The sequence below is a fragment of the Parasteatoda tepidariorum genome, chromosome 10 (genome assembly GCF_043381705.1).
Source record: "Parasteatoda tepidariorum isolate YZ-2023 chromosome 10, CAS_Ptep_4.0, whole genome shotgun sequence".
Taxonomy (NCBI): domain Eukaryota; kingdom Metazoa; phylum Arthropoda; class Arachnida; order Araneae; family Theridiidae; genus Parasteatoda; species Parasteatoda tepidariorum.
The window spans coordinates 48,006,349-48,033,235 of record NC_092213.1 but is presented as its reverse complement, the minus strand read 5'-3'; the positions used below and the strand labels follow the sequence as shown (position 1 = coordinate 48,033,235).

The 26,887-nt window shown below is 28.1% G+C and overlaps 2 protein-coding genes across 2 annotated transcripts in view; one reads left to right on the top strand and one right to left on the bottom strand.

Annotated features, from left to right (window-relative positions):
* Positions 1-3,332: 3,332 nt before the first annotated feature.
* On the top strand, positions 3,333-9,806 carry LOC107444432 (uncharacterized). The gene is made up of 2 exons (XM_016058602.3): positions 3,333-3,597; positions 5,535-9,806. The coding sequence occupies exon 2, from the start codon at positions 5,564-5,566 to the stop codon at positions 8,084-8,086; it is 2,523 nt and encodes an 840-aa protein (XP_015914088.2). The 5' UTR covers positions 3,333-3,597; positions 5,535-5,563; the 3' UTR covers positions 8,087-9,806.
* A 1,110-nt stretch (positions 9,807-10,916) lies between these two features.
* The window catches only part of LOC107444263 (nose resistant to fluoxetine protein 6-like), a 40,178-nt gene continuing 24,207 nt past the window's right edge, over positions 10,917-26,887 (bottom strand). Inside the window, exons 7-16 of the mRNA XM_043045136.2 lie at positions 25,758-25,928; positions 24,736-24,829; positions 22,376-22,465; positions 20,235-20,403; positions 17,633-17,712; positions 16,363-16,485; positions 14,820-14,940; positions 13,684-13,870; positions 12,840-12,982; positions 10,917-12,429 (exon numbers count right to left, since the gene is read on the bottom strand). Coding sequence (XP_042901070.1) covers positions 12,229-12,429; positions 12,840-12,982; positions 13,684-13,870; positions 14,820-14,940; positions 16,363-16,485; positions 17,633-17,712; positions 20,235-20,403; positions 22,376-22,465; positions 24,736-24,829; positions 25,758-25,928 — 1,379 coding nt within the window. The 3' untranslated portion in view covers positions 10,917-12,228. The remainder of the gene's footprint in view (positions 12,430-12,839; positions 12,983-13,683; positions 13,871-14,819; positions 14,941-16,362; positions 16,486-17,632; positions 17,713-20,234; positions 20,404-22,375; positions 22,466-24,735; positions 24,830-25,757; positions 25,929-26,887) is intronic.

Below are 26,887 nucleotides of genomic sequence, written 5' to 3'. Positions count from 1 at the left end.
CATTTTTCTTTTTTAAATTTAATAAGCCACATTAAAGAAGGAACGTTACAATGCTACACGCTACATTAAAGACGTCTCCAGAGTAACTGAATGACGGTTCATATAGAAATCGCAGGTATGCGTCTCATACAACAACGCCCCCTATAGTTCGTTGCGATCGCGAATGTATGTAAATAGTTGTATTTTTTGTATTTATTACACGTAAAGTTAAATTATAGTATTTATTTACATTCTAATTTTATTTTGAATATTTTAGCTTGATATCTAAATTGAGCTACAGGTGAATTATCTACTAATGTATAGTGCAAGAGTATAAAAATACTTCAGTAATTTCAAGTTTAAAAGTTAAATACTGTATGTCACTTCTAAATTAAAAATTTTATGTTGCATTTAGTTGAACAATTAGAAAATTTAGTTTTAAAAGTGAAATGTTTTGATTGTAACATAATGCATTGGTTTCAATCTAAAGATATATATAAAGAAGTACACAAATAAACTCATAAATAACTTTTCCTTTGTTTTCTATGGAAAAGTTCTTCCAAGGAAAGAGGAGTATTAAAGTCTAAAAATATAAAAAATTATCGGGCTAGCAAAAGCACGCACAAAATAAACTAAACACATAAAAAGGTAAATTAAAAGTAAACGCATGAGATAATTTTTAGAACTACAAAGAATTGTTGGTTTTTTTAGGAGAATAGTTTATAGTTTTGGAATTTGAAGTTTATTCTAACCCGTTACGGGTTTTTCTATATATTTTTTTTTTTTGCAAGATTATAACTAACCCGTTATTGGTTCTTTAATTTCGTTACTGTATTTCTTGTTGTGAAATAATTGTCTTTTTCTATAAAAAACAGAGCTGTTTCTTAATATAGCTTGATACGTTACAGCATATCAAAAACCATGAAAGTATAATAGAAAATGTTGGATGATGGTGACCATCAAATGATGTTGAATCATCATGAATCGCGCTGAAACGTACATAAACCATCAAAATGTTTTGATGGGACCATGAAGAATTTTGACTTGGGTAAAAAATTCTGTGTTTCCGAGAATTGCTATAAAAATCTGATTAATAATTAGAGTCGATGATCGAATTTTGTAATTTTATTTAAAAAGAGTTTTGCCATATTTTAATGCAATTATTTCAAACTAGCTTCGCTTTTAATGAAGCTTTCTTCTCCTGTATATGTCAATACAAAATTATAAAAAGTTTTTACAATTAAGTCGCAGTTAAATCCTTATTGAAATAAAAATTTATGTTATTTATTCTGCATATAATTGACGTAATAAGTTTCAATAATCATTTAAACTCTATCACAATTAATTAATCAGAGGAACTATAATTTTAAATGACAAAAATTTAAAAAAAAAATTAAATTTTTTAATCCATTTTTTATATTATTTGGTAATTTTTTACGTATAATCTTCTGATTTTATTGAATTGCAAAGGTTAAATTTTTAATTATTATAACTTTTTCTTTTATTGTATGTATACTTAATTATTATTATTATTATTGATTTTTTATTCGAAATTATTTATTACGCACATTTATATAACTGTAGCACTACCGATTCCCTTGAAATATGTAAACAAGTTAAGAAATTGAAGTACATTAATGATAGTGCTGCCATCTAGCGCTGAGTATATCAAACGATTAATTCCGTTTACATCTTGAACCCGCTTATTACAGAACAGGGACTAATATAGGGGACTATATAAGGACTATATAAGGGGACTATATAAGGGGACTATATAAGGGGACTAATATAGGACTAATATAATCTGTCTTTATATCTATGTTACAGAATATATACGAAAACATTATCAGTATTTATAAACGTAAATAGCTCAGAGTAACTTAGTACAATTATTCTCTGCTAATGATTTTCTTTGACCATCTGTCAAACTCAATTCTTTTTGGATTTTAGCTTTTGTTTATAATAGTCTTATGCAAACCAAAATTTTTTTAATAATTAAACAAAAGGAGATTGATTGAAATCTTTATTAATAATAATGACAACAAAATGACTTGGTAGATCTTAAAGAAGGAATTATGAATACAAATAGAAAATTTTCTAGTCAAACATACAAACCCCTTTTTTCCTTTAGGTTATTTCTATAGTTCAATAACTAAAAAATAATAATAAATGTGGTTAAATCAAGCAGTTTCAAAAAAATCATAATGCTATTGGATTATACTTTGCACAAAAAATGAGACCCTTCTCCTTGGCAAGAATTTATTAAATGACTTGAGAGTACCTAAATATTATCCTTTCTTAAAATATTTTTAAAAAAAATTCTTTGTCAGAAATTTGAACAAAACAAATGATTGCATATTTTTATTCTTACACTTATTTATTCTTATTATATTTTTATTTAGATGAAACTTCAAAAGTTCAAAATTAAATGCCTTTTTTTTTTAAAAAAAAAAGGGTAATAAAGGAGTAAAATGTATTTTGAGAATTTTTTTTTTACGGTATCACAATCTGTTTAAAAAACTATATTTCAAACAAAATATGTTTGGAATATCGTGAAAATGGTGATCCTACTTCCTGAAAAGGATTTAAAAAATGACTTGAAATAATTTAAATGAATAAAATTATGAGATTTTAAGGTATGAAAATCATTCGCGCTTAAAATGTAAGGAAAAAAAATAAAGAAAGTTTGTGAAAAAAAAATTTAATAAAAAAAGCAAGAAAAGAAATAGATTTTTTACCACGCGCAGTTTATCGAAAACGAATAGTTTAAAAACTAAGTAATACTTTAAAGCTTAAGTGGAACTATATTCCAAACATAATATTCCACATGAATATTGTGTTTGGAATATAATCTCGTAAGTTCAGTTCTCGTCCTACTTCTTAAAAAAAATTTGCATAATATTCCAATAAGAATATTCCAATAAGAATTCCAATAAGAAAATTTGCATAATATTCCAATGAGAAAATAAATAAAAAAGTTATTTTTACTTAAAATATTAAAAAAAAGTTTGAAGGAATAATAATAATAATTATAATAATAATAATTTGAAAGAATAATAAGAATAAGTAAATAAATTTGCATTTTGATTCCCGTAGAATTTATAAAAAACCAATAGTTTAGAAATTAAATAATAATTTTTTTAAAAAAAAACGGAATTCAGTCTACTGTTAACAGTTTCTTTCTAAGGAGCAATATCACAATTTTTATGAGTAGTATACTTCAAACAGAATGTTCAATTATTATATTTAAAGGTGTTATAAGTAGTGTATCATGTTTCTGTTGACACAATCACAGGTGAAACAAATAACATGTTTTTATAGTTAATAACAAAATAGGTTCAATAAATTATTGTGTACTTTTTGAGAAACGTTTGATCCGTTCAAAGATAACAAAATGGCTCGGAGCAGTTTAATAAAAAATTTTATTGTTAATTTTTATTTAAAGATTAAATTAATTTTAAGCATGTTTATTTATTTAATGTAAAAAGCAGTAAGGATGAAATTATGTAAATGTAAGAAACAAAGAAACAAGAAATGTTGAAATAATTAAATTGAATGTCTTGCATTTAAATGCCCACGTGACCGGGAGAGTTTAAGTTAATCTAAATAATATTCCAGGTAATATAATTTTAATTTTTATTGTTATTTGTTATTGTTAATTTTATTGCATGTGTAACTAGTTTGATAACTTTCTTACATGTAGAGGAGAGGGAAGCTAGTGTTGACATTTTTTACAAATTTGTCAAAAAACTATTTGAAATATAATTAACTCATTAAGTATTGCTTTAATAATAGTTTGGACAGGCTATTTTTGTTCACACTAGCTCTACTACATGGGGGCTAGTGTGAACAAGGGGTGTGTGGAAAAATTAACAAGGGTAGTGTTAATTTTTCCATATCAATTTTTTTTTTAAAAAAAGCTGTTTTTATTCGCATTAGCCCTACTACATGGGGGCTAGTGTGAAAGAGCTATGGGACAAATTTTATAACTTGTTTAATAGTAATTTAGCACGACTCAGAAAGATATATCTAAAGTCAAATGAAATTAATTTCAATCTAAACCTTATTGGACAATAAATATTAACATATATTAATTAAAATACTGATTTATAATGACACTTTTCATTATACTACGAAAAAAAATATTGAACGCAAGTATCATTCAGTTTGATTTATTTGGTAAATATTCTAAAATTCATTTTTCATTTTATTAAAAAATTTATCTTATAATGTCAAAAATTAATCTTATCTTTAAATGTGTATTGAGATGCCGTCCTACCACCTTTGCTTTTCTACGGGCGATGGAAGTTTGGTAACTATTTATTCTCTTAAAAAGTACCCAAAAAAAAATCTGGAAAAAAAGCAAGATTCATGATTAAGAAAACGATTCCCATTTTTTTTACTATGCTAAGAAGAAAGAGTTACTATGCCAGAAAGGGCAGATATTGTCAAGCTAAAAAAAAAACTCACATGTCATTAACAATTTATTATGCCATACGAAAAACTTACTATGCCACAAATAATGCTATCTACTTGTTTATCAAACAATCTTTTCTTACTATAATATTTTTTTTCAATATTTTTGTTTTCTCATTGAAATAAATGTTGTATTGAAATAAGGTTCTTGCAATTAACTTTTTTTTCACGTGTAAGTCATAAATTTAATAATACGGTGAAATGAATACGTGTTTTGTTAACTATTGTAATTTTCAATTTGTCATAACTTTTTAAAGATATGCCGAATAACTTCTGATCTCATGATAAAGTTCCTTTATTTTAAAATGCAATTTTTTAATGGGTGCACTTTTTCTTAGGTAGTTTAATTCTACCGATGAATTAAGCTAAGAAATTAGACAAACTACGGACTTTTTTGAATAAATACTACCCTTTGGTAACGAACTCCGACTTTCTAATCACAATATAGCGTCAATCCTGACGATATGCTTTAATACTTACTTTAATCAATACTTACTTTATTCATAACTTTTATCTCTACTTACTTCTCACAGAACTTTAATCAATACTTACTTTAATCAGAACTTTAATCAATACTTACTTTAATCTTGTTATATTTTTCTTTAAAGCAATATTGTTAGAACGAATTCAAATTACTCTAAACAAAACATTGGCAGTTTTTAACTTCTCAGAAACTGTTGGGGAGGGCCCTCGTTTTTTTTCCTTTCTCAAAATTTTGAATGTGCAGATGCAATATAATAATAATAATAAGCGTACCAGAAGCTAAAAAATTATAAAAACTCTAAAATATTGTCTTTCCATGATTGCCATACATATTTCTATGGTAACCTTATTCTTATGGTGTCTTGCAATATAAATTTCGTTTATTAACATAGGTTTATGGTTTCTTGCCATGTAAATTTCTATGGTTGATATAAGTTACCATAGATTGCCATTTTTGTACTTGTAGCAAATTTTCCTTATGGGACTTTTTGATAAAGGATGTTGCGGACATAAAATCAACCTTTACACTGCTATATCTGGGAGTGATCTTAATCTAAAGAAAAATTATATAATTGAATTTATTGTTTCTTCCACAGATTCTTTGGATTGCAAACATTTACAACTGATGGCTGTTATTTTCCACAGACGTCGTTTTTTATGCTCCTTATTTCTCAGTTCAGTTATTTTCCTTTTATTCAATTGGTACTTCATAGTGATAAGCATAGTGGTTTTAAATAATTCAACAAGATCTAATGAGCTACATGTGTTCAACAGAAATATGGAGCCTGACTTAAATAGCGAAGAAGAATCAGAACATTCAAATAATAACATTCCTATGATAACCCTAACTCCAGAAACAACACTCCCTATTAAAAATGTTAATATGATTAAAAAACCAGAACTGAGATCTATGATTGAAGCACTCTTACAAAAGCAACAATTGCAAAAGCCAAAACCACTTTTGCAAAAGCAACAAGAGACAAAACAACTCAAGAAAAACATGAACGTAACTGCAATATCTCATTCTGAAAATGTTTCTTACTCATTAGAAAACGACTACCAGTATGTGCCAACGATGAGACCTATCGATATCTATGATATCTATTACGAGTATTTAGCATGGCAAAATCAAAATAAAGGAAACGATGAAACTGATCCCGAGAGGTCAGTAAATTTCATTAGAACAGAAACTTCAAATAGTTCTTTAAATGATCCCAGTTTAAAATCCGAATCCGATGTTCATGGAATTTCAATAGATGAGATGTTATCCAATCAGCAATCAGTGACAAAAAATAAAGCTTTGATCATAGATACTTCAGGATGTAAGATACCTAAACTAGATCCATGGGACTCATCAGTTATGAGACTTATTGAGCCATATACATCATTAATTTGCTCTGATAAACCATTATTTATGAAACCAGAGCCAAACGGAATAGTTCATCTTAATGCCACTGTACTAGAAACGTACTATAATGCAACTCTAGATGATATTCAGTGTTGGTATCAGGCAATTGTACGAAAGTATGAAAAACCCGGTTATATAAGAGAAAATAATTACGTGACAACTTCAGTAAGTTTGATGACTTTTGATAAACCGATGGATTATGAATATATCGCTGTAAAGTGCTTTTTCTCTAATAACAGCACTTTCGAGCAATATATGCCCCTCGTGAAGATTAAAGATAAAGTTGAAGATGAAAGATCTAAAATTAAGCCCCCTACACCTTTGAATGTTATTCTTTTAGGTATAGATTCAGTGTCAAAGCTCAATTTTTTAAGGCATTTCAACAAAACGAAATCCTTCCTTGAAGAAAATATGAAAGCGTTCGAAATGAAAGGGTACACGAAGGTTGGTGACAACACTTTTCCAAATTTAGTACCGTTGCTCACCGGTAATTTTGTTGATTATTATTGGAACGAATCAATGAGGCATACTTTCTTTTTCGATAATATTAGCCTGATTTGGAAAGATTACGCACGCAATGGGTATAGAACATTCTACGCTGAAGATGGGCCTTATACCGGCACATTTAACTACTTAAAAAAAGGATTCCACGATCCCCCAACAGATTATTATTATAGACCTCTCGCCATGGCGATACAAAACTTACGCCTAAAACAAAATTTAACTGAATCTGATCCGTGTTTAAATTCTGAAACAGAAACTGATCTCATGTTTGATTACTTGAAAAATTTCATAAAAACAATGGACACAAGGCCATATTTTGCGTTTTGTATGGTTTCTATTCTCACCCATGATTTGTTAAATAGTGCAAGCCATGCTGATTTACCTACAACTAGAATTCTCCAAGCGCTTCAAGATGAAGGAGCACTTAATACTAGTGCTTTAGTTATATTTAGTGACCATGGATTGCGATATGGGGAAATTAGAGAAACTTATATAGGTAAGTTTGAGGAGAGGATGCCATTTATGTACATGCATTTTCCAAAATGGTTCTTGGATCAACATCCTGGCTTTAAATTAAATCTAAAAACAAACCAAGAAAGACTGATGACATTATTTGATGTGCATGCTACCATGAAACATTTACTTCATGTGAATGAAGAACCAATAGAAAAGAGTGATGCACTTGGGCTCAGTCTTTTCAACGAAATTCCTGAAAACAGAACGTGCAAAGATGCCCATATTTTACAGCATTTTTGCCCATGTAATAACTTTGTGAATGTATCAATTGATGATCCAGTAATAAAGGAAGTATCAATTGCTCTTATTGATCATATAAATGAAATTTTAAGCCCTTATGCAGAAGTCTGTGAATGGCTTAGTATTGCTGAAATTCAAGATGCCCAATTAGGGAAAGCTGATGAGTTGGTTTTAAGACGTATAAGACAGGTAAAAGTTGAAAATCGAACGCTTATGTTGAGCGAAGCTCCTCCAGTTATAGGTGATTATCTCGTTACTGTAACAGTACATCCGGGAGGAGCAATATTTGAAGGAACTGTAAGGTATGACGCTGAAAATGGAATTAGTAAAGTCATGGGTGTCAGCAGAATTAACATGTATGGTAAAACTTCATGGTGTATTAACAGTCAAAAGCTCAAGCTTTATTGCTTTTGTAAAGAACAGCTATCACTTCAAGATTTATTAGATTTAGAATTAAAACAACTAAAACTAGATATATAATTATTGCAAAAAATATCTTTACTGAATGGAATTTTAAAATTAATTACCAGGCTTATTTTTCTAGGATTAAAATTTGGAAAACTAAAAATAAAAAGAAAAAAAAAACTTTTACTCTACCAGAACTTTCATTTTAATTTGCACTTTTAAGATTTATTTTTGATGTGCCAGCTAGTAATAATTAAAGACTTGATAAATTTGAACCTAACATAAATAATATGCATTAATTACAAGAAATTGCAATTAATCAAACCGTGTTCTAATGGAACGCTTCATTTTCCTCATAGTTAAAGTGGGCGAAAGTCGACTTATTTCGATCACAGAAAAATACTTTGTATAAAACAAAAGAGCTTTGAAAATTAGATTCCCGAAATATGACAGGTATATCGTCGTCAAGAATTCGATTAATTATTGCCGCTTATTGCTTGGACCTTGCGCATAAATTTAACTTCGAAAACGCCAAAATTCTTTTTATATCTCACACGTCAGTACAGCTTGATGCACTTGAATCGTACTGTTTCAGTCAAATGTTCCCCAGATTCTATGATTCCTTAGTTAATATCATAAGTTCCGCACCTATCTTACAATCCGCATATCCTGCTCTGGTTTACTACTTTTGGCCTTCGTAGTTTCTTTCGGCTACCACAGTTTTCTTATTTTGTTTTTTCGTTACTATTTTCTTTTTCCTATTTTCCTTGCCAATAATACACTTTTTTTTTCCGAAGTGGTTCGATTTCACCATTTACATATTGTTGTAAGTACCCTTGTTCTGAGTGCTCGAAAAATGGCTAGTTTTCTCCACTTTAATTATGTTTAATTAAAAGCATTTCATTTAATTAAAAGCATTTTAGATAACTTGCATTATTTCCAAAGTTTTATACTATTGGTTCGTTATCAAATTTTATTTACTTTCCTGTTTTTAAAACTTCTTAGTTTTGATTACTTGTAATTGAAAGCTTAATGTAAAAAATAATTAATTTAATTAAATTAAATTAATTAATTAAAAGCTTTTTAGTTAAAAGCTTTTTAAGTTAAAAGCTATTTAAATATTTTGTTTCAAAGAGCATTTCAGTATAGTTTCTATAATGAAAATATCCACTAATTAATGCAGTATATCTATATGTATTAAAATTGGATAATTGCTTATTAGTACGACAATACTAGCAGCAAAATACTAGTTATCTTGGCAACTCATTAGTCCAATATCCATGACTTAGCACTCATTGGACCAATATTCACGAATTAAAAAGGCTTCAAAGAGCCATTATTTTTCGATAATGGTCCTATATAGAATTATCAGATTCAACCGATATTCTACAGCCTCTTTTCAATCAATATCGGCCCTATATAGAATTGTCAGATTCACCCGATATTTTATATTCATTGTTCAGCTAATATAAGCCCTATTTTGACCCTATATACTATTAGCCACTATTTGTTCTACATAGGACCAATATTAAAAAAATCTAGATATCCCACTATTGGTCCTTTAGTGCATGTTCATATAGGATTCATATTGAGCCAATTGTGAGCCCAATGTAATATTGTTCCTAGCGAAACATCAAACGTCGAATTCTTTTTTTTTAAATTAGCGTATTCTTCTTTCTGCTCAACAAAAGATTTTGTCATTTTTCATTTATTTATGTATCAAAAATATGAACAAATATTTATAATTATGTAGTTTACCACATTCATAATAAAAAAAATAGACTAGGCTCGTTCATTTTAGTATTATCTGTCTATTAAAATATTTTAATATGTAATGTGCAAAAAGCACTCACTCTGGTTCTACAATCTTGAATATTTGGAAAAAATACAAAATCTATTTTAAAAACATAAATTTAGGGCTGTGATAATGGTAATACTTTGTACAATGAATGAGAAAAATACACTACTCAATAAAAAACAATTTAATGTCTTGGTTATGATCTATGACAATAACACTACAATTACAAAAATGTAAAAAACAAGAAAAACAAAAGGAAGAATAAGGAAATAAAAATGTATAAAACTATGAACTTAATTTTTGACACTTGGAAACTGACGGACACATTTAAAAAAAATTATGTTTGACTTGTTTTTCATGAAATGATACTTGAGATTATTCTTTCATTTCTATTTAATCATCACCTCTTTTCTTTCCTGCAAAGTTTATCATATTTCCCACACTTGAGTTCTTTTAGGTAATTTAACCAGATTTACGTTCATAAAATAATGTGCAGAAGTTGGCTTTTGTTCACTTAATATTGTATTCACTCATTCAATTCCTTTTCTTTAAACAAAGTTTGATTATTTTCAAATCTTTTAAATAATCCATAACTTTAATTTATTTCAGTTCAAAAATTAATGAAAACAAATGGTAAATTTAGCTTCTGATTTGATGCTGAAATTTATTTCTCTGTTTCAATTCAACCGCTAATTTATTATTATTTTTTAGTTCTTTTTTGTTCATGGCATTCTCTTTCTTTTTATGTTGCACATTCACTATACAAAGATTGATAGTTCTAAAAATAATATTTAAAACTACGTAATTGTTTCAAATGAACCATCAATTTTTTTTCATTTTCATTTTTTTCTTGTCTCAATTGAAATTCAGGGACTGTTGCACGTGATTCATGGATCTCTGAATGCTGACGAGAGAGAAGAAGAATCTAATTGGTGAGATTTTTGCGAGATAATATATTTCACCAATCAGGTTCTCATCGCAGGTGGGTAAATCGCATTCAGTGAGAATGACTCTTTAGTATTAATGCTTACTTTTTGCTTCTAATCAAGGCTCCAAAGTATAAAAAATAAAAAAAAAAAAAAAAAAACTAAANAAAAAATTAAAAAAAAAAAAAAAAAAAAAAAAAAACAGTTTACTTTTAAAGGTCATCACCTTAACATATTATATCAGAAAATGGCACCTGTGACATAGTAAAATATATTTTCTTTTATTATGAAAATAGCTATTTGATTATATTTAACTCGGATGAAAAAGTTGTTTACAAACTTCTTGTTTAGTAACAAAATATCAAATCTATACTTCAAAGAAAAGTTTGTGGAAAAAATTAAGCTCACATTTCAATTGCTTTGAACTTCGTAAAAATGATTTAAAGTTTATGTAGCTATTTCCATTCAGCTTCTACAATTTTTCTCAAAAACAGAGAGTTATAAATGGAACACATTTAAACAAAAGTGAAATAAATATTTTAAATGCAAGTGAGACAATTGTCATAAGTTTTTTTTCATTGTTGTTTAAACTTAACGTAGCAAAAACATAAATAAAAATGCAATCATCAGTCTGACTTTTGCTTAAACTCAGGTACAACACAAGGATTAAAATCTGGTTTTTATCAAAGTTTCGCTGATTCATATCAAGAATATTTCACGATGTCATCACCTTTCCAATACCAATTTTTCAATAATTTGCCCAATCATATTAGGACTGCTTTGAAAATATTTTAAAACGTTTTTTTTTAAATTTTTTTTTACAGTTTTATAAAATGAACGATCAATTAAAAAATGCGTCTACTTCTAATTTTGTATATTTTATGATTCACCGTTGCTGAAGCCAGTTCACTTCATAATTTTTGATTCCGACTCATCAAAGTTTCACTGATTCAGATGAAGATTGTTTCACGATTTCGTCATTTCAGAATACAATTATTAAAAGTATTACTGATTCTCATTGAGAATGCGTTTTTGATGGTGAAACGCAGTCTCATAAAATGAACTATCGATTAAAAATCTCGTTTCTTCCTATTAACTTTGCTTTTGCTGGATGCTTTATGATTGAGTGTTTTTTTTTTTTTGCCAGCTCCTCATTTCTGATACCATTTCATCAAAGTTTCACTGATTCCCACTAAGAAATTTTAAGTGTCATAATTTTCGATAATAATTCAATAGAGTTTCATTGATTCACTCTGAGAATGTTTCACAATTTCATCATTTCTGGTACAAATGTATAAGAGTTTCATTGATTCACGATGAGAATGCTTCACAATTTCATCATTTCTGATACCAATGCATTAGAGTTTCATTGATTCACAATGAGAATGTTTCACAATTTCATTATTTCTGGTAACAATGTATTAGAGTTTCACTGATTCACATAAGGAATGCTTTTGGTGGTTAAACACAATCTCATAAAGATGAACTGTGGACTAAAAATTCCGTTGTTTCTCATTTAGAATGTTGTTATTAGATGCTTTACGTTTGAGCGTTGTCTTGGCCAGTTCAGGTGCTGGTGCAGTGCATTCTCCTAGTACCAACAACATGAGAGCTTCCACTGGTCCGTCAAAAAGAAAGAAGCAGGCAGCCGATAAAGCATATGACGTCATAATATGTCCGAAGAAGAAGTAGGCCTAAAAATGGATTAGAAGAATTTTAAATAAACTTTTTAGATAAGTAATATTCTATTCTAATTGCTTATGTTAATGTAATTAAATGGATCTTGAAATTGATTGTGCTGTTCATCGAAATGACATAAATTGGTACCAGTAATTCATATATACAATTCAAGTAATAGATACATCTGAAAAATTTACAAATATTTTATCAATTTTAGAAAATATAGTGCCTTATTCGTATATTTCCTTAAAAAGTTTTTAAAAATGCAGATTAAAGTTGAAGAATTGGTTATTATATGATATTTAACCTTTAAATATTAATCTGAACTAAATAATACTTGTGCATTATATCATTAAATCACATTTCAAAAATTTATAATTTTTTTTAACTCGTGAAATATTGGGAAAAAAATTAGTTGTCATACCAATATGATGTGATTAGTCTGAAGTCTCTCTCGGATATAGCCTGTTAAGATATATTGTATCAGTGGGTGTATCAGATACACAATGTAGGTTACTCGACTTAGAGGTACAAATACTTTCCATGATAGAATTCTGTTGATAAGTCCTGGAAAATAAACAGTTGAAAAAGTTTTTTGGTTTTACTTAAATTTAAATAGACTTATTCGATTAAATATGCTTATTTCAAGCAGTAAAAAAATTTCAGAAAGTAATTTTTAAGAAATTGCATGTACAGAGTTCAAAGAAGTAAACAAATCACCCTTGAGGACTTATGGTCTAATAATCGGATTTTAAAGTTCTGGGACTGTATGTTAATTGTTCAAACTGGTGACAACAAATATTCTAATAAATTAATGTAGACTATACTTGAAGTTACTTAGTCAGACAAAAAAACGTACTTCTCAGAATAAACATAATTTTTTTTTTACTTTACCTTAAAGATTTTCAATTATTATTAAAAAATGACAGTAACTGCTAAATAATAAATGAGTATTATTTTTTGCATGCAATTAATTTTGGATTAGAGAATTTTATAATTCTGTGTAAAATGATTTCAATTCATTTAAAAAGTTCTCGATATATGATAAAATACGTGAAAAATAAAATTAACATAAACAGTAAATCACTGAATTTTGTTATAGAATTAGAAACTATGGGGGAGTGAGAAAAAAAACATCGGAATCCGGCGTTAATAGAGATATTCGGATGAAAGAAATACGGATAATCGATGTTTTACTGAATTCTACTAACAGAAAAAGCATTCTATTGTTAAAAAAAAGAAAAAAAAAGATTTTAAATAGTTCAAACCTCCATATCCAGCAACACATATGACAGTAATCCAAGATAATCCAAGAGCCCATGCCGTTCTATGAGTAGCGGCGTACGCTATGGCAGCTGCTGTAGATGGCAAGTTACCTTTATTCCATTCTAGAACTCCATACACAACTGCAGCTGTGACGGAGATTGTACTGCCCCAACCAATAACATGATGATACTGTCAAGATTTCACAAATATTGAAAGAAAAATTAAACCTGGACATACCATAACTTACGAATATTGAATCTTAACAATCATTGTATGCATAAAGATCAGTAGAATAAATATCAAACATTAAACCGCAGCTGTCGAAACAAAAAAAAATCGTCTGAATTTGCTCTAACGAAAATAGTTTTCAGATTAAAAAATGAGCCATTGATAAAAAGGATAAAAATAAAATTTTCGCCTGCTTTTCAGTATAAGAACTCACACTGTAAAAAATGACGGAAAAAAGTACTCGAATTCGAGGTACCTGTACCTTCTACCGTTAAATCCTCCTTTTACTATAAAATTTTGCAGAACAAAAAAAAATCTGAAAACCGTTATTTTCACAGTATTTACTGTAAAATCACTGCATCGCTGTAATTAAATAAATATTACTGTAAAAATTATATGATATTTACTTTAAGAATTAGATAATTTTGTACAGTGCATGATGTTTTACTCTGAATTGTTCTGAACTGCGTTTGATGTATTTTTAGAACTTTATTCAAATAAAAAAATTCTATTTAGTTCTAGCAAAATGCTGACACACTTGTTGGGTAGCTTTTATATCTCTTTCTCTATTTTTACTTACACAAAGGAATAGAAATTACTAGAACCACAATAAAAATAATAGCTTGGAATAATTTAGCTGTAATTATACAAGTTTTAGTTTCTAAATTTTTCTATACTTTATGGTACTTGTTTTGATGACCTTTTTTTTGTCATGAATGTTAAAACTACTATTAAAGACAATGTTAAGTAAAATTCTGAATTTTTGAAATTGTGTGATACTGTTTTTTTTATTATCAATGGAAAAGAAAATGTCGCCCTCATGATCAGGCAACAAACAAGCCATTATAATGAGATAATTTTATTACTCTTGACTTTTCAATAGTTTAAAAAAATAATCATTAAAACTTACCGCTTTCAACTTAATTTCCTTGCACCTGTAGAAAAAATAACCTGTAGCTAAGCCTACGCAATAAGGACCCAAATGGCAATAGGGCTTACTTAAAACAACGTGGTTCAAATATTTGCGTTCCCTGCAGAAAAAATCATGATCATTAGTTTAAAATGCGTAAAGCATATGGTTCAAATATTTGCGTCCCTTACAAAAATAATGAATATTATTTAGAAAAACATAGCAACTTGGATAAAAATTTATTCTTAGCTAATATATAAATTAATTGCAAATTTCTCTGTTAACATCAAGTCTGTACAATTTAACTGTAATTTGTCATTGTGACAATTTATTCTAATAACGTATTTAACAATAATTTCTAATAGTGTCTGAGTGTTCTTTTCTTTTAAATCATTAAAAAAAATTCAAAATTGTGCAAAATAAAAAATTAAATTATATAAANGCCCCTTCTTAAAATATTATATATATATATATATATATATAAGCGTGTCTTTTAAGAATAAGTTGACAAACAATAAATTAAATTGTATGATAACTTATAAGTTAGCTTGTAATTGTAAATCTTATAATAGTAATTTATAGCTGTATAAGTTATTAGGCTCACTTATGCAATCTGATAATTTTATAAACCAAAAATTTGCATTATTATTTTTAAATATTCTCCTTTACAATATACAACTTTAACTCGTTTGCTTCATATCTAATTGTAGATAATGTTTTTTACACTAAAAGCTAAAAAGTGATCTAAATTACATGAATGGATTACAATAAAGAAAACATTTAAAACACCTCTTTTGATCATTAATAAAGTTTTGTAAAAAAAACACAACTTTTTTCTTTAATATGAAGCAATACAATTAATTTAACACAATAAACATCAATTATGTGAAAATAATATTACTATTAAAATACTATTAACACTTGGAACACAGAATTTTTATTAAACATATTTTTTATCATTTCGTATTAATTTAGGTTATAATAAGTGAAAAATATTGCATTTACCATTTCAATAATTTATGGTTAAAGAATACAGCATGAGACAATGATGTCTTTATTGCGATAAAATTAAAATCTTCCAATCATGGCTCCCTTCTAAACAATAATTTCTTAAATTTGCACTTATTTGCAGTTATTTAAATATAAAAGGAAAAATCATTTATCATTGAAATTTCTTTAATGTACAAAATCAATTTTTGATAAATTTTTGAATATGAGTGAAAAATATTTCTAAACTACATTTTGGATTTTATATTTTAGTACAAATATAATCCTTATAATCAAACAATTTTCTTTTGTAACCATTAGACTGTTTTTTATAATTAAAATAAATATTAGAATATATTTTTTCTCATAATAAGAGGGTCAGAAAAAAATGTATAGGTAAAAAGAACACCGTTGTCCAATCTGCTTAAAGATCTTATTTTAAGTAGCTTAACGTAATTTTATTTTAAAAATCCCAAAAAAAAGCAGGAAAAAATGACACACGCAATATAAAAATTACATTCAAGATAGTCCATAACAGGTACAAGATTAGACATACTCTGGATCAGGGAAACTAGCTAATAAAGTTGGTGGAACTTTGTAGTAATAAGTCATAATTCCTGTCATCACCATGGAAACGAGTATTATCATTCCGTTGAGGATTAATCCTAACATGGGACGCCTGGGAAAATAAAGCAAACGATTAATTATAGAAAACATGAGTGAAATGAAATGAAGACAGTTATTCTGAGAAGAGAATAAGTTTTTACCTACTAAAGGGAATATTCCGTGAGAAATAATCCTGGTTGTTTCAAGTGATTAGGTTTTTTTTCTGATACTTCTAAAATGTATTTGCTTTATGTTGTATTATTAAGTTGTATCTTTTCGCAATGTTTTCAATAAGCCTGTTCGATTGGTTTTCGCATTTCGTTGTTTGTGGAGAATTTTGTTATTTCTTACGATGCTTTTTACAGGAAAAGTTCGCGAACATTTTCTCCTTTCAGCTCACAATAGAATAATTAGAATAATAATAGAATTTTATAAAGTTAGGAAAATTAACCGAAAATCTGCAAACTTTAGTATAATATTCTTCAATGTTTTTTAAAAATATTTATAGAATCGGAAGCAGTATGTCTATCTGAAATATACAAAGTTACGATTCAGTGCAAGATACTGAACTGTTTCTGTACCCGATTTCCAGTAGCAGTGCGCAATTGAAATTTAAGGTTTCTTTATCTTCTTAGTTACATGACTACCAACTAGCAAAGTTGTTGAAAATGCTTCAAAACAGGGTGGAAAATAATTATTAAAGTCGAAAGAGTTTTCTAATAAAAAAAAATTTCTACCAATGCTTAGGTTTTACCCATGTGTGTTCTAACTATTAATTTGTCATAGTGACTAACACATTTTAAAGATTAAGATAAGATTAATAAAAGATTTATTTGTATTTCAAAACATAAATGTTGTTACCACTGTGACAAATTTTTTTCTAGTAGGTAGGTGCTCAGTTCTGAGAAATATGCAAAAGTAAAGAGGTTGCAAATATATATGTACAGCGTGCGCAAAAAAAAATCGAATAATTTTTGATTAAATGATTGGATCATTATGAACTTACTGGTTCAAGATTACAAATATTACGAAATCAGACACAAAAATGTATCGTATTAAACATACCTCTTTTTCGACAGATTATGATCGAATATATATATATATTGAAGGAATGTTTAAAAAGGAACAGAGTTTGAATTCACAAAATATTCAATAAGAAAATTATATAAACAATGTTTTAAACATGGCAAATGTGTAATTCGTAAAATAAGAAAACTTACTTGATAAAAGCCAGTAAAATCAACAATCCTAAAACAAATAGTTGAAAATCACAGGATATATACCAAGAGTGTTCAAGACACTAAAGAAAAAATTGTTTAGATTATTAAAACGTTTTCAGCTATTTAGAAATAATAAAAAAAATTATTTCACAAAACATGATTACATTAAAGTTCTGAAATCTGTGCAAAAATAAAGGCCGACAATAATAGGACTTGGAGGATTCCACCTAGTCGTGAATGGTATCAACAAAATAGTCCTGGGGCTGCCCTGGAGCTAAAAGGTGATAGGAAACTACAGACAGATATCACAAGACTAATCACTGGTCATACCCGCGGACTAACATTTGTTCAGAATCAAAAGACGTTCCCTGTATGCCTAAAATGTAGTGCTCACCAGGCTTCACCTGATCATTTGCTGACCTGTATGGGACTGGAGAAAAATTTTATTTTGGAGGATCCGCAGATGGTGTTCGATTTTCTGTCGGTGAACGGTCTCCTGGCCAAGAGGAATAAGTACCACCACCACATTAAAGTTCAATAAACCTAATATTATTTGTAGTTTTATATTTTGCGTCAAAATTACAGAAAAATATAATCATTAAAATAAAAACATAAGTTATTAAAAATTTATATTATTGTTGATGATTAATTGTTAGTCTGTATTTATAACTGCAACTATTTATTTATAAGAATATTAAATTAAATTAGTATTACAATATCTGTTGAACTTACGTATCTTGCTAACTTGCCAAATATTTTATTCGCTACTTTATTTATTTATAAACGCGATTTTGAATGTTTCTTAACACCACTTTGTCTTCCCACTATTTGCTTTCTCTTTAAATTAATAAATTTCATTTAAAGTTGTACTTTTAAAAGCAAAGAGTTGCAACAGAAGTTATACAAAAGTACAGGGTGATAATAAAATAGCTTTGCCTACATATGATCCTCAGTAGAGTATACCATTTATGTCAGCAGAATAAGATTTTGTACATAGGTCTTATGATCTATGCACTCAAGAATGATGTAAAAAACGATTGTGTGCATTGTAAAAATATGGGATAAAATTACGTTAAAATGTATCTGCATTTTGAGTGCATCATCCGTAAAATCATTCTATCTCTTAATCTATTTTCTAATATAACATTATTCCGTAATTTTTACTGTAATATTTACTCAATTAGTGAGTAATTGTATAATTTAAGGGTAATTATTACTGTAAAGAAATGGTGTATCAGAATTTTTGTTTCGTAACATGTTCTCAAAAAAATAGATTTTATGGTAAAAAGTACCGGCTCACTAAGTGCATGTACTCTTTACCGTTATTTGAACCAGATATTTTGCAATGTAACTCTTACAATTGCAATTACAGTGACAAAATTTCGAAATTTTCAACTGGAAATATCTAATTTTTTTCATCGGAATGTACTCCTTGCATTAAAAAACCTAATGTGGAGTTAAAACGACATTTAAGGCAAGCAAATTTGCGAAACTAGGAGACACCATATGTGACAGCATTTTTCACAAACAATAATAAAGAAAAAATATGTACTTAAATATAGAAATCGCAACTAAAATAATTATTAGAAATTATAATAAAACTTAACAAAATTAAACGAATATTGTATTTAATGTAAAAAGTAGTTCATACCCTCTGAACTGGCGTGGTAACAAAATTGTTGACAAACAACAAGTTTGTCCACCAATTTTGTTTGCACATGTTCACTACGGGATCCACTGTCTCATTCCAAAATGGTCCAGATCCCAGATGAGGAAGAAGAAGAGTAGCACCAACAACCATCATGTATGATGGTATCACCCTAATTAGAGCACAAATAGGTTAAATAAATTATTAATTACCCATGGAAGGCAAATCGTAAAAATTACCGTAAAATTACCGTAATGGTAATATTTCTGAGAAAAAACATGCTTCTGGTAATAAAAGCCAAAAATTTATTGAAGCAATAATATACGATTTAAAACATTTATTAGGTGATATTTTTTGTTCATTTGGTAACGGTGTACTAGAAATTCTGATTTTTCAAAATTATATTTCTTGTTACCACACTTTTAGTATAAAAAACAAAACTCAGAAGTAAGCTTAACCGAATAAATGGTTTTTATACCACACTTTAACCCCTTAACGATCGGTTAATTTTCAAGAAAACGGTCATAAAATTGCCTATTTTTTTCTGACATCCAAACATCTTGTGCTGACATCTAGTTTAAAATAAACTAATTATCTACAATTACTTTAAAAATATCCTGGTACTGCCCTCTGGTGTGTAAAATGAGAAATAAAATGTTATCCGGGTAAAAGAAATGAATTAGTTTTATTCTTATTGGTCCGCTATTACTGAACACTCCAGCCCGGAAATATGACGGGAGCGAGAAATAGAGGGCGAAACCTCACCTCGTCATTTTCACGGGAGCGAGAAGGAAGGGGTTAATNACCATTTGCGACGCCATTTTTCACAAACAATAATAGAGAAAAAATATGTACTTAAATATAGAAATCGCAACTAAAATAATTATTAGAAATTATAATAAAACTTAACAAAATTAAACGAATATTGTATTTAATGTAAAAAGTAGTTCATACCCTCTGAACTGGCGTGGTAACAAAATTGTTGACAAACAACAAGTTTGTCCACCAATTTTGTTTGCACATGTTCACTACGGGGTCCACAGTCTCATTCCAAAATGGTCCAGATCCCAGATGAGGAAGAAGAAGAGTAGCACCAACAACCATCATATATGATGGTATTACCCTAATTAGAACACAAGTGGTTTAAATAAATTATTAATTATACATGGAAAGCAGATCCGGTAAAATTGCCGTAATGGTAATGATATTTCTGAGAAAAAACATATTTCTGGTAATAAAAAACAAAACATTGATTAAAAAAACAATATTTGGTTTAAAAAATTTCTTTGGTGATTTTTTTGTAACGGTTTATTAGAAATTCTGATTTCTCAAAATTATATTTCTTGTTACCACACTTTAGTATAAAATACAAAACTTAAAAGTAAATTTAACCGAATAAATGGTTTTTATACCATACTTTAAAGTACCATGAAGAAATTACCAAATTTTAACACATTCACTAATGTTTATCATTTATTATAAAACGATATTTTATTGTAAATTTTACCAAAATCATTACAGCGCTTCTTGAACATTATCAAGATTTTTGGTGTTTCTACAGAGCCAAAAATCTTTTAATTTTTACCGTATTCTGGTAGTTTTTACCATATTTTTTTCTCAGTGTATCATTTCTACTGTTTTGAACCTTGTATCAGGTATGATGGTATCATTCTTAGCATGAAATGAACGTTCGTATTAAGGTATCATGTATGATAGAATTATCTTAAATAAGGTATAAATGGAATGATTAAAACACATCATTAGCATTAATTTCAACGCTTGAATTATGTTATCATGTATTCTTATATCACCCAAGTTATGACTTTTTTACTACATTTCTACTTTTCTTTTATCAACAAACTTTTATCCACATTTCTACTTTTTATATCACCGTAGTATGTACGATGCATCATTCTAAGTATGATATAAATAAAGTAACTAAAGTAATAGTCAAGGAGTAGTGACTAAAATCTTTCAACAATGTCATTTTTAATGTTAGAATTATAACATCCATGATGGAATTATACTAAGTATAATTTATTGTAAATAAAATATATTAAATATATTTTAACGTTTGAATTATGTAATCATGTATGCTTATATCACCCAAGTTATAACTTTTTTTCTACATTTCTACTTTTGTTTCATAAACAAACTTTTATCCACATTTCTACTTTTTATATCACCGTAGTATGTACGTTAGATCTTTCTAAGTATGACATAAATGAAGTAACTAAAGTAGTAGTGAAGGAGTAGTGATTAAAATCTATCAACAATGTTATTTTTAATGTTATAATTATAACATCTATGATGGAATTATACTAAGTATAATTTATTGTAAATAAAATATATTAAAAACAGTAATTTTAACGTTTGAGTTATGTAATCATGTATGCTTATATCACCCAAGTTAAAACCTTTTTAATACATTTCTACTTTTTCTTTATCTACAAACTTTTATCCACATTTATACTTTTAAATTGCATGATGTATCATTCTAAGTATGATGTAAATGAAATAACTAAAACACATCAACAACATCATTTTTAACATTAGAATTATAACTATCTACGATGGAATTATCCTATGTGTAATATATTGTAAATTAAATATTTCAAGAACAGTAATCTTAATGCTTAAATTATGTTATCATTGATGATGGCTTCATTTAAAGTAGGACAAAACTGAATTATATAAATAATATTTCATATTGTTAAACATTTGAAATTGATATTAAAATAATGTATCGTGAATAATGGCATTCTTCTAGGTATGGCATAAATGAAATAAAAAAATCCTATCAACAATATCACTTTAGCCATTTTTGAAGCTGTAGCCAATTTATGAACTTATGATGTCTTTAAAATAGATGCGAGAAAATAGGCTGGTTACGTAAAAAGTTATTCATTAGTTTCTTTAAAGTGTGCGAAAAATTTGTGATAAAAGTTAAAATTAACAATAAATATATTTTAATATCGAATTAAATATCTAATATGATTTTATTTTTATATAAATTAAAAATGAAATAAAATATATTATGAAAAATATTGTGAGAAAATATTATAAAAATGAGTATATAATAAATAGCACATTACCTGGCGATTCTTCTGAAAAATAGCCGCGGCATACTATAATAACCATGCTTACTTGTACTCTGTAAGGTCACGTAAGATAATAGAACAGCGCTGTAAAATTAAACCAATGAGTATTATGTAAATCATTGTTTAAAATATATGTAATTTATGTATTTATTTTTGTTATGGGGCACCAAAAACGCAAGTATTTCTCTATCTAAATGGCAGCACTATAATTATATTTCATTTTGTTAGGTTGTCGTAAGTAATAATTTAAGTAGTGTTATATAATAAGACACTTATACATAAAGTATTTATTTAGAAAATTTTTGTTAGGCAGCCTTAAGGCCTGATTTCTTAAGACAGGACGCCGTCAGCTGGAAATCAGGGCTAACCTCTGATTGGTTCATTTGTGAGTTTGATAGTATACGTCATCGAGAGCTCATCTTGAACTACAATTGCCGTCCAACTCAACTGCAGTTGGATTACAACGTGACGTTAGTCACAGAAGCAATGGCGGACAACATCCAACAGCACATTGAAATCAGCCAAGATTTTGATTTTGACATTAAACATAGCTTCTTCATTAAACATAGCACTCTTCATTTAGCTCAGCTACAATGTGTTTTTTCTTGGACAAAGTCATTATTTGTTCTCTACACTGGTCGACAACAACAAAATCAATACAAATTCAAAATATATATTTGTTTACGTTATTAACGCATGCGCAATGAGAGATAATGTCTGCGTTGGACCGACTGCTCACGCTGAGCTAGCAAAAAAGTATTTTTTTGTCGTTAGCTATACGTCAACTTTCCGCTGACGCCCAGATAAGGCGCTAAGGACCAGGAAGAAACCAGGCCTTGAGCTAACAAACCAGTATTTTGTTGGCGTCAGTGGGACGTTGACGTCCCGCTGACGCCCAGATAAGGCGCTTGTCATAAGAAACCAGACCTTTAAGTAATAGTTTAAGCAGTGTTAATTACTAATTTAATTCAAAGTATTGCTTTGAATTAATTTTGTTAGGTTGTCTTAAGTTAAAAAAATAGTACGTGGAGTCCTTCCGAGCGGAAGAAGTGAAACTTCGTAATGTGGAAATGAAAATAGGAAGGAGTAGAAATTGATTTTTAGTGAAATCATATTGTTTCTTTAATACAAACTTTATTAACATTGCTTACAATTCACAATTGATCGCATCTTTTAATTATCATTTTCGAGTGGAGAAATATCCAAATCTATAACATTTACAATGGGATTATGATAACTAAAGTAAGATACGAAATGTTTGAGTTCTATTTTTTCAATATTTCTTGCAAAAACTGCATCAATGGTAGTTCCCCCTTTGGTTGTTGGATCATTCCTACCATTTATCATTTCTAATACAAATTTGTCTGTAAGGAAGGTTAATAATGTTTCAGCTTCAGATAACGTGAAATTCACATTAAAATCTCCTGCAAGGATCACAGGCAAGAGTTACCATGGTAGCGTTAAACGTTTAACGAAACCATGTTGGAAGTCGCATTAGAAGTTTCACTTCAATAATTTAAGTTGAATTGTTAAATTGAATTCTTAATTTAAGTAGAATTGTTAGTTATATGTTAATTATTTGTTTAGAATATTTTTTTATTTTTATAAAAATAAAAACTTAGTTATGAGGAAATTATTTTGATTTATTTTTAATCCTTTCTAAACAAAAAATTAAACATTAAAGGTACAATGGTCAAACATACTGCCAAACCAATTATTAATGATTCTTACCTTTTCGAGCAATAGCATATATATTATACGATATTCAGGTTATAGCTCTAGCGGTGAGTGATGGCATAGTAGTACATTGGGATGAATTTTCTACAGTGTTTCATGACAGAGATGGAAATAATTTTAATATTTCTGCTTCCTATAATGCTGAAATGTTCCAAACTGATATTTATTGTGGCTTATGTGATTTAATGGCTGTCGGAAAGTTTTAAATTTTTACTAAAACTCAATACATAAAGAGCTTTAACAATACCGCGGACATCTCTTGAATGTAGTTAAAATGGAAATCCTAGCTGGCAACAGATAGTCTTATAAATTATTTAATCAAATTTTACTTTTCAAACTTTGGAACAAAGTCTTAAGTTAAACTTTAGGAAATATTTTAGATAAATTTATGTTCATTAAATTTATATCCAGTTTTCCCAAATAAAAGGAAGGAAAGCATGATAGCGTCAGAGCATCGATGACAGTGCCACCTTTCTGGGTTTTGGATTAATGTGCGAAAAATGCACAGCCAAATTATTAAAAAGTGTTTTGATTTAACACGCACGTTTAAATTTTTTATAACCTTAATCAATTTAGAGCAACTTGAATGAATAAAAAATGCATGTACGTATGCATACCTTATGAAGAAAAATGTGTCAATGGAGACGGTTGAATTGACAATAATTTGAAAAAAGAAACCTTCGGCAAAAGCTGAAGCTTCTGTTAAGTTTCCTGAAATAAAAAATGATTATTGAAACTAATTATTTGAAATACGCAAAAATATTTAAGAAATAAGTCACAAAAATTAAGTTTATTTTCAGGTTCTTATTTATCACAATAAAATCGTGAATATAACACGGAAAAAATTAAACTAAATTTACGTAAAATATGTCAATGAGGTTTCTGGTTTAAAAAAATGGTAATTTTTCTTTTCATATGGTAACGGAAAAATTAATTGTTTTTCTTAAATTTATAGTTCTTATTACCACATATTTAGTAAAAATACAAGACTGAAAAGTAAATTTAGCCAAATAAATGGTTTTTATGCCAATCTTTAAGTTATAGTGATAAAAGCTCTAAAGTTTACTACATTTACCAAATTTTATCACAAATTATAAAACTATGTTTTCTTGTTAATTTATCAAAGTCATTGACAAAGTGCGTCGTTAAAAATTAAATTGTTTTCTCATGTTCCCATACAGCCAGAAGCTCAGTAAATTTTACCATATTCTGGTAGTTTCGACCATACTTTTTTTCCTCAATTTACTAATTTATCATACTATAATCGTAAATATATATTTTAAACATCTTATTAGAATAGTTCACTAATAGAAAAAATAATAAATTATTTTTTCAAACATTCGATATTTTTTTTTAATATATGAATTTGAGTATACAAAAAAACTTTATTTGCGAAAAAGTATATCCTATTTTTATTTAAATTAGTAGCACTTAAAAGTTTATTCATTAAGAACCAGATTAGGAGTTCTTGAACAAACTAAATCTTTTTAAATATCATTCATAGTTATATGAATACATTAATTATTGCATTAACTGCTTAACCTTGACATAAAACTTTGTCAAAGTATAAAACATTTTAGTGTCAAATAATTCCTAGTTATGCCTGTATTGATATAATTGAAAATAGTTTTATATTTACCATAGACTTGAACATTGCTGTTGAAATAGGTATGTCCAAGTACTAACCATCCCATTCCAAAGAATTTCATACCATGTAGTGAATCCAAACCATTGTGGGATGTATCAGTGTTAAACAATAGATTCGCATTTGTGCTCAGTGAAAAAGACAAAAGGAATCTAGAAATTGCAGCTGAAAAGCATAAAAAATTATGTCTGAATGTGTCTAGTGTACACATTTTGGAATTTTACATTTTATGTGCTCATGTTTACTTCATGAAACATTTATTCGCCTTATTCCTGACCGAGGTTCTCTCTATTACAGGGGTCGCCAAACTTTTTTGATCATCGACCCCTATATAATTTTTCGAAATCTCCATCGACCCCCATAAAAGTAATTTTCTGTTAATTAAAATAAAACTCTATTAGATACTGCGTTTGTACATTTATTTTATGATTTTAAACATTTATTAAAGTAATAGTACATTGTGTAACAATAGTTTTATGAAAAATATATTAATGTTGAAGTTTAAATACCTTAATATTTATTAAATAATAAGTAATTATAAATAAGTAGAAATAATAAGTAAAGTAGCTACAGATTTATTGCTTCTTAATTAATGAGATGGGTGTACCTGGTGTTTTTTTTTTTTTTTTTTTTTTTTTTTTTTGCAAGGTTCGCTATATTGGGTTAAAAATTGGTCAATTTTAATCCCCTCAAAACTCCACAATCAATTTATTTCTGTACTTAGTTGATATTGAATTTACATGACTGAATCCGGCTTTGACCATACTAGAACTTGGAAATGCTAGCATAAATGGCTGAGCTATTTCGTAAAGTTTTACATATTTCTGCATTATATTTATATTTGTCCAAAATTTGTCTATTGTTAAATTTTTGAAAAACGCCTTCGCTTCAAGATCCTAAAATAATTCAGCAAGCTCATCTTGCAGGTCGATGTCCATATTTTCAATTTGAGCAGAAAATGGCTTAATAATCCAATCAGGGATGTCAATGTTTTCCCAATCAGCAAAGCGCAGTTTAAAATCATCGCTCAATTTTTGAAGGTGACCTGTATATATTTCCAAGTCTTCTTATTTTATTTCTGACTGTCGCAAATTTTTAAAAATACTGATAATCCTTACGTAGCA